Source organism: Mesoplodon densirostris, chromosome 13, assembly GCF_025265405.1.
Source record: "Mesoplodon densirostris isolate mMesDen1 chromosome 13, mMesDen1 primary haplotype, whole genome shotgun sequence".
Taxonomy (NCBI): Eukaryota; Metazoa; Chordata; class Mammalia; order Artiodactyla; family Ziphiidae; genus Mesoplodon; species Mesoplodon densirostris.
Window position 1 is genome coordinate 5,499,190 of NC_082673.1, and position 14,121 is coordinate 5,513,310.

At 41.7% G+C, this 14,121-nt stretch overlaps 1 protein-coding gene across 1 annotated transcript in view; it reads right to left on the bottom strand.

The window, feature by feature from the left end:
* The window catches only part of BPNT2 (3'(2'), 5'-bisphosphate nucleotidase 2), a 31,601-nt gene extending 17,695 nt beyond the window's left edge, over positions 1–13,906 (bottom strand). Inside the window, exons 1-2 of the mRNA XM_060115927.1 lie at positions 13,274–13,906; positions 367–529 (exon numbers count right to left, since the gene is read on the bottom strand). Coding sequence (XP_059971910.1) covers positions 367–529; positions 13,274–13,660 — 550 coding nt within the window. The 5' untranslated portion in view covers positions 13,661–13,906. The remainder of the gene's footprint in view (positions 1–366; positions 530–13,273) is intronic.
* Between the last annotated feature and the right edge of the window lie 215 nt (positions 13,907–14,121).

Sequence of the window (14,121 nt, forward strand, 5' to 3'; positions counted from 1 at the left end):
CGAGCACCTCAATAAATAAATCAATATGTAAATCAACACTTCAATAAACTGGGGTCCGATAGGAACTATTTTGTTGTTGTGACTGCTAGAAACATCCCTTCACTAAAGAATCAGTGACATAGCGAGAGGAGGATGCCATAATACAGTGGTCTGAGGAAAAAAAAAAGGTTGAGAATAACTGATCCACTCCAGAAGTTGCATATACCACAGTGCTTTAATCCAGCTCTCCATCTTAAAATCTCATTGGAAAAGTTGTGTCAGGTTGGTAAAGTACTTACCACCAGGAATACACCACCTGCCCTTGTTCTGGTTCTCCGATACGTAATGGCAACATAAAGTCTGAGATCAACTTTAATTTAAAATTACCCGTATATTCCTGTGTAGCATCAAGGGGGTCAATCCAGACAGTAACACTCTCTGCTGGTACTTCCTGAGGAGTGGCTATTTCCTTTAGGATGTCTTCAGGAATTTTACGATCCCATAAGATAACCTCCTGATCAGTTGCATCCACATGTTCCTCGGTATTTATCTGCATTAAAAATAATTGACAGTTAAAAAAGTTTTAAAGTTAGAAAAAAATCACTACCTGGAAAAAACAGAATAGAGAAAAACAATTCAGACAAAATCCCATAAATTGAAAGTAGATAAGTATTTTTATTTCAAGGAATGCCACTGAAAACTGAAAATATGTAAGAAATTCCAGCGACATTGTCTTACAGTGCTTTCCAATCTAATATTCGAAATTAGCTTGTTGTGTAAGCAGGACAGAGAATCTAAACATAGAGAAAAATAAAAAGAAACTAAACATCAAGGAAACAAGCTATTTAAAACTTAATAATATTAGGAAAAATAACAGATCTAGAAGTGTGAAAATGGACTGACAATATTATGGAACACTGAACACAAGTAACTATAAGAGTCAGAAAAAGTGACAATGGACTTAAAATTATGCCTTAAAAACAATATTAAATATTGTAAAAACAATATTAAACAATATCACTTAAAAACAGTGATAAAGATGTCAATTCTCCCATCTGTAAACTGTAGATTTAAAGCAACTTCAATCAAAATCCCTACACTTTTTTTAACCCCTTCTTGGAAACAGAACAATCCATTTTGGGGAAAAGGAAAAAAATATATATATGATATATCATGATATATATGTGATATATATATCATGGTGGGGTGACTTTCCTTGACATATTTTGGCTTTTTCCCCCAGCTTCACTGAGGTATAATTGACAAAGCTGAATGTATTTAAAGTGTACAACATGACAAGATGATATACACATACACTGTGGAGTAAGTACCACAATTAAGTAAATTGACGTATCTACCACATCACGTATTTACTTTTTCCTTTTGTGGTGAAAACACTTAAGATCTACTCTTGAAGCAAATTTCATGTATATAATTCAGTAATATAAACCAGTCACCTTGCTGCACATTAGATCCTCAGAACTTATTCATCTTAGTTATAATTGAAAGTTGCTTTTTAAAAAAATTAATTTATTTATTTAAGTTTGGCTGTGTTGGGTCTTCATTGCTGTGCGCGGGCTTTCTCTAGTTGTGGTGAGCAGGGGCTACTCTTCGCTGTGGTGCGCAGGCTTCTCATTGTGGTGGCTTCTCTTGTTGCGGAGCATGGGCTCTAGGTGCACGGGCTTCAGTAGTTGTGGCACGTGGGCTCAGTAGTTGTGGCTCCTGGGCTCCATAGCGCCGGCTCAGTAGTTGTGGCGCATGGGCTTAGTTGCTCCATGGCATGTGGGATCTTCCCGGACCAGGGCTAGAACCCGTGTCCCCTGCATTGGCAGGAGGATTCTTAACCACTGCGCCACCAGGGAAGTCCCTAATTGAAAGTTTATACACTTCACCAACATCTCCCCATTTTACCCCATCTCCTAAACTCTGGCAACCACCATTCTGCTCACTGTTTGTACAATTTTGACTTGTTTTTCTTTTTTCTTTTAAGATTCCACATATAAATGTGATACAATATTTTACCTTCTCTGTCTGGTTTATTTCACTTAGCAGAGTTCCCTCCAGGTTTATCTATGTTGTCCCAAATGGCAAGACATCCTTCTTTTTAAAGGTTGAATAGCATTCCACTTTATGTGTGTGCATCACATTTTCTTTATTCATTCATGCATAGATGGACACGTATCTATCCGTTGTTTCCATATCTTAACTATGAAGAATATTGTTACAATGCACTTGCGAGTACAGATATTTCCTCCAGATACTGATTTCATTTTATTCAGATATATATCCAGAAATGAGACTGCTGGATCATATAGCAGTTCTATTTTAAATTTTTTTTGAAGAACCTCCATACTGTTTCCCATAATGGCTGTACCAATTTACATTCCCACCAACAGTATAAAAGGTAGGAGCTCCCTTTTCTCCACATCCTTGCCAACACTCATCTCTTGTCTATTTGATAAAAGCAATCTTAACAGGTGTGAATTCATATCTCATTGTGGTTTTGATTTGTATTTTCCTAATGATTAGTGATACTGAGCACATTTTCATACATCAGATGGCTAATTAGATGTCTTCTTTGGAAAAATGTCTATTTGGGTCCTTTGCCCATTTTTTAATTGAATTATTTATTCTTTTGCTACTGAGCTGAGTGACTTCCTTACATGTTTTAGACATTAACCCCTTATCACATATATGGTTTGCAAATACTTTCTGCCATTCCATAGGTTGCCTTTTCATTTAGTTGACTGTCTCCTTTCCTGTGCAAAAAGCTTTTTAGTTTGATGTTGTCCCACTTGTTTATCTTTGCTTTTGTTTTCCATGCTTTTTGGTGCCTTTTCCAAAAAAAATCATTGCTAAGACCATGCTAAGGAATTTTAGGTTTTAGGTGTCACACTTAAATCCTAGTGTATTTCGAGTTAATTTTTGCTGCGTGGTGTAAGATAAAGGTTCAGTTTCATTCTTTTGCATATGGATAACCAGCATTCCCAGCACCGTTTATTGAAGAGACTATCTTTTCCCCATGGTGTGTTCTTGGCACCTTGTCAAAGATTAGCTGGACGTATATGCACTGGATTATTTCTGAACTCTATATTAAATTCCGTTGGTCTATGTGTATGTTTTATGCCACTATCATATTGTTTTGATTACTATAGCTTTGCAATATAATTTGAAATCAGAAAGTGTGATGCCTCCAGCTTTGTTCTTGCTTGGCTACTCAGGTCTTTTGTGGTTCCATATGAATTTTAGGATTGTTTGTTCTAGTTCTCTGAAAAATGCCATTGGAATTTTGATAAGGATTGCACTGAATCTGAAGATTGCTTTGGGGAGTACAGATATTTTAACAATATTAATTTTCCCAATCCAAGAACAAGCAATCTCTTTCCATTTATTTGTATCTTCTTCCATTTCTTTCATCAATGTCTTTCAGTTTTCAGTATACAGGTCTTTCACTGCCTTGGTTAAATTTATTCATATTTTATTGTTTTTGATGTTACTGTAAACAGGATTGTTTTCTTAATTTCTCTTTCAGATAGTTCACTGTTGTTAGTGTACAGAAATGTAACTGATTTTTGCATATTGATTTTGTATCCTGCAACTTTACTGAATTTGTTTATTACTTCAAAAGTATTTTGGTGGAGTCTTTAGGGTTTTCTATGTGTTAGATTGGCTCATCTGCAGAGACAATTTTACTTCTTCCTTTCTGATTTGGATGCATTTTATGTGTTTTACTTACCTAATTGCTCTGGCCAGGACTTCCAGTACTATGTTGAATGGATGTCGTAAAAGTGCGCATCTTCGTCTTGTTTCTTAGAGGGAAAACTTAAAGCTTTTCACCATTGAGTACATTAGCTGTGGTCCTGTCATATATGGCCTTTATTATGTTGAGGTATAGTCCTCCAATACTTAATTTGTTGAGAGTTTTTATCACAGAAGTATGTTGAATCATACGATTTTTATCTTTCATTCTGTTCAAGTGGTATATCACCTTGACTGATTTGCATATGTTAAACTGTCCTTACATCCCAGGGGTAAATTCTACTTGATCATGGTGTTTAATCCTTTAAATGTGCTGTTGAATTCAGTTTGCTAGTATTTTGTTGAGAATTTTTACCTGTATATTCATCAGGGATGTTGGCCTGTAATGCTCTTTTCTTGTAGTGTCTTTGTATGACTTTGGTATCAGGGTAATGCTGGTTTCATAAAGAGAGTTTGGGACTGTTGCTACTTCTTCAATTCTCTGGAAGAATTTGGGAAGGACTGGAATTAATTCTCATTAAATGTTTGGTTGAATTCACTGAAGAAGTCATCTGGTCCTTGGATTTTCTTTGTTGGGAGACTTTTGACTAATGATTTAATCTTACTAATTACAGATCTGTTCAGATATTCTATTTTTTCCTAGTTCAGTCTTGGTAGGTTTTTGTTTTAAGGTATTTATCCATTTCTTCCAGGTTATACAATTTGTTGGCATATAACTGTTCATAGTAGTCTGTTATGATCCTTTGTGTTTTGCAGTATCAGGTGTAATGTCTATGCTTTCATTACTGATTTTATGTATTTGAGTATTCTCTTACCTTAGTCTCGCTAAAGGTTTGGCAATTTTACCTTTTCAAAAAACCAGATCTCAGTTCATATTTTCTATTGCTTTTCTAGTCTCTTATTTCTGCTCTGATCTTTATTATTTCCTTCCTGCTGCTAATTTTGGGCTTAGTTTGTTCTTCTTTTCCTAGTTCCCTGAGGTGTGAGTTAGGTTGTTTGAGATTTTTCTTTTTTCTTAATGTAGGCTTTTTTCTTTTTTGTGTATAAATTTCCCCCTTGGAACTGCTTTTGCTGCATCCCATAAGCTTTGGTATGTTGTGATTCCATTTTTGTTTACTTCAAGATATTTTTTTCATTCCCCTTTTGACTTTTTCTGAGTGTTGTTTAGTTTTCACATATTTGTAAATTTTCCAGCTTTCCTTCTGTTACTGACTTCTAGCTTTACATCATTGTGGTCAGAAAAATGCTTGATATGATTTCAATATTCTTCAATTTGTTAAGACTTGTTTTCTGGCCTAATATGTAATCTATCCTGGAGAATATCCTATGTGAGTTTGAGAAGAATGTGTATTATTCTGCTGCTGATGAAATGTTCTGTATATGTATGATAGGTCCATTCAATCTATGGTGCAAGTCTATTATTTCTTTCTTGATGATCTGTCTGGATGATTTGTAACTGAAAGTGGGGTACTGAAGTCCCTACTGCTGTTGCATTGCTCTCTTTCTAGCCTCAGATCTAGATTTGCTTAATATATTCAGATGCTCCGATGTTGTGTGCACAGGTATTTACAACTGTTATATCCTCCCAACGAAATGACCCTTTTATCATTACAGATTGACCTTCTTCTTCCCTTGTTATAGTTTGCTTTATCTCAATCCCCTAAAGCCAGGCCAAGTGCCGAGAGCCTCTCTTTTGTTTTCTCTAGGGTGGTGTCCTGAAATGCTCAAGTCTGTGAGCCTTTTCCCCATCCCAGAGTCATGGTGACTTTCTGCATTTGTTCACTAGCCATCTGCAAAGGCTTAATCTCATGGTCTGTGGGAGCATGTGCCAAAATCAGGCCAAAGTGGGTGGGTGGTGTGGGTGAGGCGTGTATTGTTGGGGGTGCTCACAGGCCACCTGGGGGGGTTTGCAGGTAAGGAGTCCCCAGTGGCTTATGGGCAGGCTTCCTGATGGCATTTGCAAAGAGGTTAGTAGCATCTGTTTGATGAGTTGAGTCCTGATTTAGGTGTTCCCACAGTTTCTCCCAACCCCTCAGACTTGCAGATCACCTCAGTAATCTAGGTGAGGTGAAAAAAAAGTAGGCCTTTTGGCCAGTGTCCTGCATGGCTAGAAAAGCCAGGCAATCACTCACACACTCCTGTGGGTGAAATCACAGGCTGAAGGGGTCTCTCTCTCCTGGCACTGAGCTGTGTTACCTTGACAGAGGGGCAACATAAGAAAAGTGAAAATGTTCCTTTTACCCTCTTCAATGCATCTATTTTTGGATTTTTTTGTCTCAGTAATGTGCTGAAACTTCTCCGCTGGACTCCCAGACTCCCACAAAGAAACTCTTGCCCATGGGTGACTGCCAAAATCAATGTTCTATAAGGGAATGACAATAGAGAATTCCTATACTACCATCTTGCAAATATCACTCTAAAGTATCTTGGTTATAGAGCCCACGCTCTTAATGACAATGCTAGGCCACCTCAATGAATGAATGCAGCAGTAAGAACATGCAAACACCAGAATAAACTTAAAACAAATAATGGATGTGACACCAGGAAAACAGAAGCAGTTCCTGGGTCTTGATCACTCTAGTTTTACAAAAACGGTAGTGCCAAGTCTGAGTGGCAACGACTGTGCCTTTTTTTCTGCGTTTTTTTTCTTTAATTAATTTATTTAGTTTTGGCTGTGTCGGGTCTTAGTTGTGGCACACAGGATCTTTCATTGCGGCACATGGGCTCTTTGTTGCTATGCATGGGTTTCTCTCTACTTGTGGCGCGCGGGCTCCAGAGCACGCAGGCTCTGTAGTTGCAGCACACAGGCTTCTCTAGTTGTGGTGCGCAGGCTCAGTAGTTGCAGCACGTGGGCTTAGTTTCCCTGTGGCATGTGGGATCTTAGTCCCTGACCAGGGATCGAACCTGTGGAAGGTGGATTCTTAACCACTGGACCACCAGGGAAGCCCTATCACTGTGCCTTAATGATTAAGATTTTTGCTTGGAGTTCATCAGCTTCTTCATATTCTTTCAACTGAGTATGTGCTAACATGTTACAGAACTTTATTTGAGAAGATTTTCACTGAGAGTCAGGTAAGGGAGAAACACCAGCACAATTACCTGATCTGTTTTTTCACAACAGCTATTTGTTACCTGCTACTACCACGTCACACCTACAAATTTAATAAACACTCCCACCATTGTAAACAGCCTTACCAACAGTTGTTAACGTCAAAACCAGTGTAAGTCTTCCTCAATTATTTTCCACATTCCACCAGCCAGTAAGCCCTGGAAATTCTAGCTCTCGATTCTAAATATCTGTCACTATGTATACCAAGAAATATATCCTGAACCACCCTCTCTCTCTCACTTGGATTCCAAAAATAGCCTTTGATTGCTCTTGCCTCCAATCGTGCATTCACTGATTCATTCATTCATTCAACAACAATGTAATGACTACATATTCTAAACTGCTTTGGGCAAGGGAATATAATAGTGAACAAAACAGATCAATTACTGCCTTTCTGAAGCTTTACTTCTCAACCCAGCAACCTGACATCTTCCTAAATCACAACATGTCACTCCCTGCTTAAAACCTTCCAATGGTTTCTCATTACATCGAGATAAAATCCAGACTCCTTACCATCACCTACAAGGTTAAGTCCGGGATGATCTGGCTCCAGTAACCTTTCTCTATTTGTGCCCTTATTTACTACACTCCAGACTCACTTGCCCTCATCTGATCCTCTGGCCTCAGGGCCTTTGCACCTGTACTCTTCTGTTCATCGACACTCTCCCCAAACCTCTGCGTGATGGTCTGGCTGCTTCTCGTCATTCAGTTCTCAGCCCCTATGACAGGGCCCCAGAGTGGCCTTCCCTGACCACCACGGCCAGAGCAGGGCCCCACCCCACCCCACCCCTCTCCCCACACAATCTTATTCTCTTCAAAGCTCTCATTAGTATCTGACATATGTGTTTATATGTTTACTATCCATCTTGACTCACTAGAACATAAGTTCTGTGAGCTCAAGGACACAGTTTCCTTCATTACTATAGCTCTGTCCCCAGTGCCCAAACCAGGGCCTGGCACAGTAGGCGCTACATAAATACTTCTTGATTGACAACATTATTCTTCATCAATGCAGTTTCATTTCTTCCCTGTAAGACCTTCCACTCAATCTACTCTCATCACTACTGCCTATCTGTCTCAGTCCTCACCAAGGAATTGAAGAATAAGAAATCAAGACCCTAAAATACAATTAGTGCCATTCGTATGACAGTTCAGTTATTCTGGGATCAAAGAAACTGTTGGTTAATGCCTTAAGAAGGTAGCATTTACTGCATTTCTCCCTAAATCATTATACCCTAATAAGTGTTTGGATATAATGCTTCACCCCGTGCTTTCAGTAGGCATTCAATAACTATTTTCTAAATGGATATACATAGCTCTCTAGCTGTCTTCTTCTCCTCTTACCTACAGAAGCCTTTTACTGCCAGCTATTACCTCTCAAATATACCCCTATAAATAAACATGCTCTGATGTCTGACACTTTAAAAACAAACATATGAAACAAAAAAATCCACAGAACCTTCTCTTAGTCCCACATAATACCCTAGCCAAGTTCCTTAGAGCCCAATTTCTTGAAAGACTTGTCTTTACTTAATGTCTCTATTTCCTTCCTTCCCATCTTTTTAAATTTTGCTTCCTTCTCATCAAGACACCAAGAGAACTCACAAAATTTACCAATGACCTGCACACAGAACCATTATAAAGAGTAGGTGCTTATTGCTAAAAGTGGGTGATAAACATACCTTCCTATAGGGTTCTTTGGCTGAATCAATGAAATACAACAGGCAAAACAAACAAACAGCATAGTGCTTAACACAGGGTAAGCACTTAATAAAAGCTGGCTGCTAGTATTCTTACTAAACAATTATTTTCAGTTTTTGTTATTCTTGGTCCTAGGCCCTGATCTTCCCCTTTCACACTATATTCTCTCCCGAAGCACCCCTGTCCAAAACTGGTTTCAATGAATATTACAACATTGATGACTCACAAATGTATATTTCTAATTCAAATGTCTCTTCAGAGCTTAAGACCCATATATTCAACTACCACTTTAACAAGTCCCCTTGAACCTTTCAAAGGCAGCTCCAACTTAACTAGTCTAAGATGGCATTCATCACGTGCCCTCTTGTACTTGTCACCCTCCACTGCCCTTCAGCACCAGCAAAACACCAACTGTGAAAGCCAGAAACAGAAGTCACTTTTGACACACATCCCTAGAAATGCTCTCATATCCTTCCACATATATCCTCTCTACAACCATGACCCCCAATTCAAAATGCATCATCTCTCACTTGAGAAAGCCTCCTAACTGGTCTACCACCTCCAAACCATTCTCTAAGCATCTACACCATGAGCTCTTTCAACCTTTAAAAAACTGTAGTTAAGAGTACACTTTATTTGCTACTCCTATGCTGCCCTATATACAGAATTATACAGACCTGAGATAATTCCCAGACCATTAAGTGAATCTCTGTGAGCCTAAGATGATTTTCTACCTGTGTAACCTTTGGCAAATTATTTAGCCTCTCCAAGCCTCAACTTATTTACCTGCAAAATGGTGGTAATAGCACTTAACCTCCTACGTTGTTGTCAAGAGTAAATTAATAATGGTAAGAAAACGCTTAATTCAGGGCTTGCCACTTACCAAGGACGAAATAAACGTTGGCTAGTAAAACAAGCTGAGTATAGCTTTCCCATTGCCTGAGTTTGGGTCCTCATCTCTCACAAGGTCTATTTAAACAGTCTCCTAACTGGTCTCACTCACCTCTCCATGGCCAAAGCCCAAACAAAGTATGGCATCATGTAGGCTTCAAGAAAAGTCAGGTAAATCTGGCCTTCTTTTAGTACTCTAGGATTAGACTAAAGATCAGGTTCAAACTTCTTTGAGACTAGCACAGGATCTAGCCTCTGCCTACCTTCCTAATTTCTTACACAGCAAGGCTCCCACGTGCATCTGTTTCAAGCTCATCAGGCTACTTGAATTTACTACACTACCACCTCTATACCGCCTTTGAACTTGGTTTTATATATATATATATATATATATATATATATATATAATATATATATATACACTCTTTTGAACTTGGTTTTTCTCTGTCTGTGATGCTTATGTCTGTATTAATTATAAAATTACTAGTTATCTCAATTTTATAGAAGAGGAAACTGTAGCCCACAGAAGTTAAATGACTGGCCAGGATCACCTAGCCTGGTGACAGGACAAGACATTAAGGCAAGTGTTCTTTGCACTATATTAGCACTTCTCAAACTTTTCCAGTGAGTACTCCTGTTGAGAGAGAAGAGTCTCTCATCCCTGAGGTCAAGGAAGGCTTTATCTTCAAATAAATCATTGTCAAAAACTTTCAACAAATTGAGGACAGGAGCCCATTAAAAAGAGAGTTCTCTGTACATTAAATCAAAACTATAAATCTAAATGTGTTCTGTAGTGCAAATCCACTCCAAAAATCTATCTTCAGCCTTCATTTTCATCATTATCCACAAGCATACAATGAGAGACAGTGTCATACAAATGGCTGCAGTTACTATTATTTTCACACAATGAAATCAAGCATTGCCAATGCATTTAGGAAGAGGAGAAAGGCTGCCCTGAGAACTCTCCCAAGATCCCAAATGTGAGAAAGACTGAAGACAAAAGGGAATCCAGAGATCCTAGGCCAAACTTGAGTTTTCTTAGGACAGCACGCACCTTTGTGTTTTTTTGGCCACGCCGGGCAGCATGTGGGATATTAGTTCCCCACCTGGGGTCAAACCTGGGCTCCCTGCAGTAGAAGCGCTGGAAGAGGGGAGTCTTAACCACTGGACCGCCAGAGAAGTCCAACAGGCACTGCTTTAGAGTAGGGCTTCTCAACCTCGGCACCAATTGAAAAATTAGGCCAGGTAATTCTTCATTAAGGGGGACTGTTCTGTGCATTATGAGATGTTTATCCTCTACCTACTAGATGCCAAGAGCATTTTGCCCCCAGTTGTGACAACCAAAAATCTCCAGACATTGCCAAATGTCCCCTCGGGGCAAAACTGTCCAGTTGAGAGTGAGTGACACCTGCAATATTCTCTTACTAAGGAGTGAACAATTAAGATAGGCAGGTTCAAGCCTCTGACTCCAGACAGGGAAGTCATGGGAGAAAGGGACCTCTCTCCATATGCATAGGGCACCAGGATAAAAGAAAAGAGGATCTGTGGTTTCTCAATGCTAATTTTCCATGGGGACATAAACTGAGTGGGATTCGACTTAAGATCTTCACCAAAAAATTTCAGGTGCAGCTTCAAAAACAACTAGACATTTAAGACTGTACTTCTGGGTGTTGGAGGAAGGGAAGGAGACAGGAAAGAATGTAGGGCTGAGTCACTACCTAGATGGCAGTAACATCTGGCCTCTAGTCTAACAACTTACTGACAAAAGGAGACAGCCCATCATGACACCATTCTACTGTGACACTGTGTAAATGAACATAACCTCCTCTATTCCACTAATCACTATCCAACACGAACACAAAAGACACGCAAAAGACGTACATGCAAACATTCAGTCACGAGAAAACAAAAAGTTATTTTACATAAAAGCAGACTTCAACATCTGTAAAAAGCTTAGTTTTTGTGTTTTAACAAAATGCAGCTCATCACCCTTGGCAGCTATTCCCCCAGCGTTTGTTAAGAAGGGAGAAAACAAATGCAGAATCCTGTGGAAGTTACCCAAGGCAAAAGTTTGGATAGATGTGCAGTGGGGTGGAGTTCACATTTGAACACACACGTACATATGGATATACATATTCAATATTTGAGAATATTTCTGTACTGGCCTTTTTTAAAAAGTCAACTCTGCTGCTATATTTCACTATTATTGCCTTTAAGCTTCTACAATTTTACATTTTCCCCAGAAAATCATACTACAAGTTTTAAGTAGCCTCCTAAAGGTAGTTCATATAAACTGTGGAGCGGAGTGTCATGAGTCTCAGGTCTCCCACGTGGAAAGTGGGAAAATAAAATTTACTTCTTAAAGTTGCTGTGAGGATCAAGTCAAGTCCTATGTAGCCAGGATCTGGACACCTAAAATACACTCAATAAATGGTTATTATTACGATTGTTATAACTAGCATATATCAACTTCTCTGAAATTCCCGTTTTTTTCCACAAACTCTTAGGGAACACATGTGCTTTGGAGAAGTGAAAAAGAAATTTTACAAGCACATCTTACATCCAGAAGCAAACACAAGATAAGTATTATTTGTGATGATAAAGCACAGTAGGGCAAAAGAAAAACCTGAAATGTTCTATGTTTTGTTTGAGAACTATCATGTCAATTACATCAGGTACCCAGCAGCTCCTGATACGAGAGCCAAAGTTCCTTCCCACTGTAAAAAAATTTTTAAAAAGACAAAAAAAGAAAAGTAAGAAAAAAAGACCAAAAAAAGAAAAAGCAGTAATACAACAGACTGGAGAGAGGGTTTAACAAGATATGTAATTCTACAATGACAATACTCCTAAGTCTTACAGGAACAACAGTAAAAGGTCAGATACCTTCCAAAGAAGCTGGGGTTTACATTTCACTGTTTACCTAATCAATAAAATTCCACTGGAAACAATTTTTCTTCCCCGTCGCCAAAATCTACTGTTAGGTGAGCTAAAACATAGAAAGTACCGCCACACTACGGCAGCTCTTCCTCTGGATTGTAATACATTTTTAAAAGCTTTATTCATTCAACAGCAGCTGCGCTGAAATGATGAAGTTTAAAGTATTAATAACAAATCCAAAATGTCTGGATTTCCCTAAGAAAATGTCAATTCCTTCCCCAGAAACGTTCTTCAATCCTTACTCTTTGGAGTAAATAAGGGATAGAAGGCTGAAGTCGCTGGGAAATATACTTCGAAACACTTCCTTGAAGGGCCCCCCAAATACATGCCAGTAAGAGGGTCCTGACGAGACCACAGCTAAAGTAAATCGTGGGCACACCAGCCACAAATGTCCTGCACACCCAGAGCTCTGCAGCAAGACGTCTACCGTGGCCTTCAGCTGGTTCCTGGCAGGTTCGCCAGAAAACGTGTATTTTACAGTCACGACCCTTCCAGCAATTAGATGAAAGGAGGCTAGAGGGCCTTAGGGGGTGCTAGTCCAACCCTTTCATTCGACAAAAGAGCCTGCGTCAGGGAGCGAAGTTAACTTTCTCTGCCTTTGGAGAGCAGGGCCCACCCAGAAGCCAAAGCTCCAGATCCCAGGTGCCAAGCGGGCGCGCACACCTGGGGAGGGGCCAGGTCACGCGCCCCGAGTCGGACGCCCCGCGACCTCACCCAGCTCTTCCACGAACTCTGTTATGACCTTGAGCACCTAAACCTGTGCGTCTCCATCTCCAGATCTGTAAAATCGGGAGCCAGAGCCGGAACGCCTGGGGCTGCTGCAGGAGTCGACGCGCCGGGACCCGCGCCCAGGCCCCCGCTCCGCCCCCCGCCCCAGCGCCGGCTCGCGACGCCCACCTGCACGTTGGGGAAGGCGGTCTTGAGCAGGTAGAACATCTTGCGGTTGGACAGCACGTCCCCGCTGGTCATCTTGTCGTCGGCCCCCTCGCGCGTCTTCCCCTTGGACTTCTCGTGGAGGACGTTGCTCTCGCGGACGCGCCGCACTTCGTCGCCGCCGCGCACGGCCGCCAGCACCGACACGGCCAGCATCTCGCGCAGGTCCACTGTGCCCCCGTCGGCCGAGGCCGCGGGCCCCGCCGCCCCGCCGCTCGGCTCGCCGCCCAAGCCGAAGAAGCTGAAGCGGCCGGCCAGGAAGCCCGAGTAGAGGTGGTAGAGCACGCCGAGCCCCAGCAGGCAGAACACGGCCACCCCCAGTGGGGACAGGCGGATGCCCATGGGGGCCATGGCGGGAGGCCGGGCGCTCGGGGCGGCAGCCCTCACAGGCCTGCCCGCGCTCCCGGGTCGGGCAGCGAGCGGACTACACCGGCGCCCGCTCCCTGGCGCCCGCACGCCCCATCGCTCGCTCCCGGGAAAGGCCGAGCCGCGCCGAGAATCCCCTCGCCGCCTTTCCGCACGCCCGACTCCCCCGGGCGGCGCGCTCCCAGTTACTCAGCCGGCCCGCGCGCCTGGCTTACACGTTAGCCAACGGCCGTAAGGTGAAAGGGGAGCGTGGGTGTGTATCCGGGTTACGCAAGGGGGCGGGGCGCGGGTGAGGGGCGGGGGGGTGAGCCAGGCCCCTCCCCCTGGGCGGGGCGACCGGAGGCGGGGCGGCCGGCCGGTAGCTCCGGGCAGTGCTGGACGGCGGCGCCTCAGTTATTCCGGTCGGACGGCGGTGTTTGGGTTTTCAAATCACTCCGGGATGTGGC